At 53.9% G+C, this 5,459-nt stretch overlaps 1 protein-coding gene across 1 annotated transcript in view; it reads right to left on the bottom strand.

Annotated features, from left to right (window-relative positions):
• Positions 1-5,459, bottom strand: part of CPAMD8 (C3 and PZP like alpha-2-macroglobulin domain containing 8) — a 71,485-nt gene that overhangs the window by 32,875 nt on the left and 33,151 nt on the right. Inside the window, exons 18-22 of the mRNA XM_006147189.2 lie at positions 4,868-5,010; positions 3,788-3,850; positions 1,857-2,088; positions 516-669; positions 210-340 (exon numbers count right to left, since the gene is read on the bottom strand). Of these exons, the coding sequence (XP_006147251.1) occupies positions 210-340; positions 516-669; positions 1,857-2,088; positions 3,788-3,850; positions 4,868-5,010 (723 nt within the window). The remainder of the gene's footprint in view (positions 1-209; positions 341-515; positions 670-1,856; positions 2,089-3,787; positions 3,851-4,867; positions 5,011-5,459) is intronic.

Below are 5,459 nucleotides of genomic sequence, written 5' to 3'. Positions count from 1 at the left end.
CCCTGGGGGTTGATTTCTCGCTTTCTATCTCTCTGTCTCTCTGTCTCTGTCTGTCTGGCGAGCGCACGTGCCCTATAGCAAAAACCTCTCAAAAGATAAAAAAGGCTGCACCCAGGCCCCGATCCTAGCTCAGACCTCAGACCACACACCTGGGCTGGCGCTGTCTCCCGGGTAAGGGAGGTAGCTGCGAGGGAAGGGCCTGTTCTTACCTCAACCATCACACCGAGCCTGACGTGATCGGTCCCCACGGGGACCCGCCTGTCGGCGTAACTCTCCTCCGGGTGCTTGCTGGGCTTAGCCTCTCGGCAGCAGCTGGCGTCTTCATAAGCCAGTGCTTTGGCTGTGGAGGTTTGATCGCTTCATCTCAGAACACACCCTGCACCCCAACCCCAGGACCCACCTCCCCTTCTGGCCCACTTGGTCCAGTTGCTGGCCTGTGCTCTGGGATGGTCTGACTTTGCGCCCCACAGTGACCTGGAGAGGGACGAAGCATCAAGAAGCATGGGGCTCCTCACCTGTGATGTTGCTGAACCCCAAGTTGCCAAAGGACAGCACGACCCAGGTGGGCTCGGTCCCCCCGGGGGCCACGCACATCTTCCTGGTCACGTGGCGTTTGCCGGGTTGCCCGACAAACCGGATGCCCTTGGAAGCCGAGATTTTCACGTACACCTGCAGAGGGTGGGTGTGGGCGGAGGGCGCCTGGAAGCCGGGCAGCCCTCTTAGCATCCCTGGGTCCACAGTGCGCCCCGCGGTCCACGCCGCCCACGGTACCACGGGCCTCGGCTGGTCCTTTCCAAAAGCCACGCCCCCTTGAAAGACCCACCCTCCGTTTCTGCGAACAAACCACCCGCCACCGCCCCGCTGCCCTGCGCCAGCTCTCGGTTCCCGCTCACAGCCATGGACCTGGCGGGGAGCCCCCTGGTCCCCCGAGCAGCACACAGGCCCAGATCCCCCTGAGGACGGAGGCAGGTCCTAGGGCGACGTTTGCTGCCCAGACTCCCGCAGGGTGCAGGTGGAAGCACCCTCCTCCTGCAGAGCTTCCCCAGCTCTCTCCACTGTCAGGATAGTCTGGGGGCCGGCAGATGGCATGGTGGTTAGGGCGCTGGGCTCCCCCACAAGGCTGACTGTGGTTCGAGTCCCGGACCTGGCGGCTTGCTTTCTCACTTTCCTTCACTCTCTCGCTCTTTTTCTCTCTCTGGTGGGTGCATGTGCCCTACAGAAATTTTTAAAATTGGGACCTGGCAGGTGGCGCGGTGGTTAAGGCGCTGGACACTCTCACAGGGCTGACCACAGTTCAAGTCCTGGACCTGGTGGCTTGCTTTCTCACTTTCTCACTCTATCTGTATCTGTCTCTGGTCAAATTAAAATAAATGAATAAATAAAACAATTTTTAATTTAAATACTAATAATACTAATTTTTTTGGAGAGGTTTTTGCTATAGGGCGCGTGCACTTGCCAGACAGAGAGAGACAGAGAGACAGAAAGCGAGAAATCACCCCCCAGGGGGGATGGCCACGCTGCAATCCCTTCTCCTCCATTCTCCTCTCGGGATCTTGGGCATGCACACACACGCGCCTGGTGTGAGTTTAAGCCACCGGGTCCAGGACTTGAACCGCGGTTGACTACGTGGGAGTCCAGCGACACAGCCATTACGCTAACTGCTGGTCCCTCTGATAGTAGTTTTATCACATCATCTAGTGGAACGTCTGCTTTGCTCCTCCGCCCCAGAGCACAGTGGGACAGCACCCTGCCGGCCTCACCCTCGCACCGTCACTGGCTCCCTATGGCCCTCCTAGGCGGCCCCCACGGGAGTGAACAGCCAATGAGAAAGGCCGCGTGTCTAAGCGCGCCCGTACCTCGACGCAGGAACCCACGTAGTTGTAGACGCTGAGGAGGGTCTTCACCTGCTCCCCACGGACCACGCGAGGGGGCAGCGTGAAGTCTACGAAGAAAGGCTTGAAGGTCTTCAACAAGGCAGGCTCGGCGATGCCCAGGCCCCGCGTGGGGGACAGGCCCACGGCCTCGGTCACCCAGCTAGTGATGGAGTCCGGGACCTGCACGCTGAGAGTCTCCTCCCCTGATGGGTCACTGCGGAGAGACAGAACCACGGCTCTGCGCTGGGGCCATGCCACACGGACAGAGGGAAACTGAGGCTGCATGGCTTGGGGGCCTCAGGGAGGTGGCCTGGGAGCTTACAAAGGAGCATTAAAGGAACTGTGCAAGGGGTGAGGAGGTGGCATGGTGGTTAAGACGTTGGACTCCCACATGGTAGACCCCGGTTTGAGTCCCAGATCTGGAGACTTGCTTTCTCACATGGCTCTCCGTCTCCATCTGGTGAGCACATGTGCCCTATAGCAAGTTAAATAATAATAATAATAATAAGAGGGACCAGCAGTTAGCGTAATGGCTATGTCGCTGGACTCCCATGTAGTCGACCATGGTTCAAGTCCTGGACCCGGTGGCTTAAAACTCACGCCGGGCGCGTGTGCGTGCGTGCCCAAGATCCCGAGAGGAGAATGGAGGAGAAGGGATTGCGGCGTGGCCACCCCCCCTGGGGGGTGATTTCTCGCTTTCTGTCTCTCTGTCTCTCTCTTTGGCGAGGTCACATATCCAATAGCAAAAATCTCTCTCAAACACCAAAAAAAAAAGAGAGAGAGAGAGAAAGAAAGAAAACGTGCTTTCAGTCTGTTTTGTGGGCAAGAGCCCGAGCCCCCCTGAGGAGCGAGGAGGGAGTGTGTGGGGTCACGCTTGTGTTCCAGGGAACTGTCACTGCTCTAATGAGCTCAGTATGCAAACAGAGGAGATCCAGTTACCCAAGGGGGAGTTGAGAGAGGCCTGCGGTTCTCACGTTTCATGTCACGGGCAGAGAGCCAAGGCTGCAGTGGGACTTGGGGCTCACTTCATGGATCTGAGTTTTATGGTTTTAATAAAAAACGAGCAACGTCTCACTCAGATGTCGGTAAAACCCACTCGCACCTCTCTGGAACTTTTTTTTCTTTCTTTGAGAGGCTTTTGCTATAGGGCGCATGCGCTTGCCAGACAGACAGAGAGAGACAGAGAGACAGAAAGTGAGAAATCCCCCCCCAGGAGGGATGGCCACACCGCAATTCCTTCTCCTCCATTCTCCTCTCGGGATCTTGGGCACGCACGCACACGCGCCCGGCGTGAGTTTAAGCCACCGGGTCCGGGACTTGAACCGTGGTCGACTACATGGGAGTCCAGCGACATAGCCATTATGCTAACTGCTGGTCCCTTTTTTTTTTTTTTTTAAAGAAGCTGTGCCTTAGAGTGCATGCCGTCATTGAAGAGAGATTGAGAGAGACAGAGACAGAGAGGCAAAGTGAGAAATCGCCCTTCTGGGAGGACGGCCACACGGCAATCCCTTTTCCTCCATTCTTCTCCCAGGATTTTGGGCACGCACGCATGACATGCATAAGCCAGTGGGCCATTTTTTCTTTTCTTTTTAAGTCATTATTTTATTGAACTTTATTTATTTATTTTAATTTGACCAGAGAGGGACAGAGTGAGTGAGAGAGAGAAAGTGAGAAAGCAAGCTGCCAGGTCCAGGATTCGAATCGTGGTCAGCCACGTGGGAGTCCAGCACCCCCAATAATCACGCTCTCTGTCAGCCCCCGCCACCAGGTGATTTTCAAGCCACTGGGTCTTGGACTCGAACCATGTTCAGCTACGTGGGAGTCCAATGACATAACCACTGTGCCTTCTCCTGGCCCCTGGACCTGCCTTTGAGTGAACACGCAGAAAACACAGCAAAGGAATCTTACCGTACCTGATGTTGAGACAGCGCCAAATCCACGTTTCAGGGAAGAAGGTCCTTTTCCTCCTCTCTGTTCTACGGAGACAGATAAACAGATCGTCATTACATGGACAGGGGCTGGCTTCATGAAACAATGGTAATACCTTGCTCAAGTCTTACACCTCAAAAGGAAAAAAAAGGGACCAGCAGTTGGCGTAATGGCCATGTCGCTGGACTCCCATGTAGTTGACCGCGGTTCGAGTCCCGGACCTGGTGGCTTAAACTCACTCCGGGCGCGTGTGCGTGTGTGCCCAAGATCCCAAGAGGAGAATGGAGGAGAAGGGATTGTGGCGTGGCCATCCCCCCTGGGGGGTGATTTCTCGCTTTCTGTCTCTCTGTCTCTCTCTGTCTTTCTGGCGAGTGCACACGCCCTATAGGAAAAACTTCTCCAAAAAAAAAATTAATTAATTAATTAATTAAATAAATAACTCTTTAAAAATTTATACTTGATAGAACACGTGTGCTTGGTGGAGAGCGGGGTGCATGGTGGTGGGGGAGGGTTCAAAGCTGTCAGACTGGACTGAGATAAGCCCCATACGCCAACAGCATGGGGTGAGAAAACCTTGTTCGAGGGACCAGCAGGTGGCGTAATGGTCATGTCACTGGACTCCTATGTAGTCGACCATGGTTTGAGTCCTGGACCCGGTAGTTTGAAACTCACGCAGGGTGCATGTGGGTGTGTGCCCAAAATCTCAAGAGCAGAATGGAGAGGGGATTGCAGCATGGCCATCCCTCAGGGGGTGATTTCTTCCTTTCTGTCTCTCTCTCTCTGTCTTTCCGGCAAGTGCATGTGCCCTATAGCAAAAATCTTTCTCAAGGGACCAGCAGGTGGCGTGGTGGTTAGGGTGCTGGACACTCCCACATGGCCAACCATGGTTCGAGTCCTGGACCTGGTGGCTTCCTTTCTCACTTTCCCTCTCTCTCTCTCTCTCTTCACTTTTTCTCTCTCTCTCGTCAAATTAAAATAAATGAATGAATAAAATAAAATAAAATAAAATAAATCATTTTTTAAAAAGAAAGAAAGTAAATCTTGTTTGAAGTACAAGTAATCACCTGGGGGGGTGCCGGGAGGGAGCCGTGGCCACCAGACTTCCCGTGTGGGGCTGGAAGGCGGGGACAGCCTCGTCGGTGTACAGGCCACCATCCTGCCGGTGGTTCAGGCTTACAAGGTCGGTCATCACCACCAGTCCTGTTTCCTAGGCAACACACGACATCCAAAGCAACGGTGTTGGGGGGGACATGCTGACGGCCCAAGACCCACAACGCAAACGGGGAGTAAGGAGCCTCTGTATCCATGGGCGCTCGCCCAGCATCCTTGCTGTTGACCTCTGGGGAGTCAAATGCTCTCTTCTGGCCTGGGTGTCTGCTGTGATTTGAAAGTGTCCCTCCCCGATTCTTGTGTTAAAATCTGCTAAGCCTGGGAGCTGGCAGGTGCTGTCGTGTTTGACGGTGCTGGACTCCCACATGGCTGCCGGGTTCAAGTCCCAGACCTGGCGGCTTGCTTTCTCATTCTTATTCTCTCTCTCTCTCTCTGATCAAATTGATTAATAATAATACATAAAATTAAACAACTAATTAATTTCTTTAAAAAAAAATAAAAGAATTATTGTATCTCCCTTTATTTACTTTTAATTTGACCAGAGAG

Source organism: Tupaia chinensis, unplaced genomic scaffold (assembly GCF_000334495.1).
Source record: "Tupaia chinensis unplaced genomic scaffold, TupChi_1.0 Scaffold000201_1, whole genome shotgun sequence".
Taxonomy (NCBI): Eukaryota; Metazoa; Chordata; class Mammalia; order Scandentia; family Tupaiidae; genus Tupaia; species Tupaia belangeri.
This window is presented reverse-complemented; position numbering and strand designations above follow the sequence as displayed.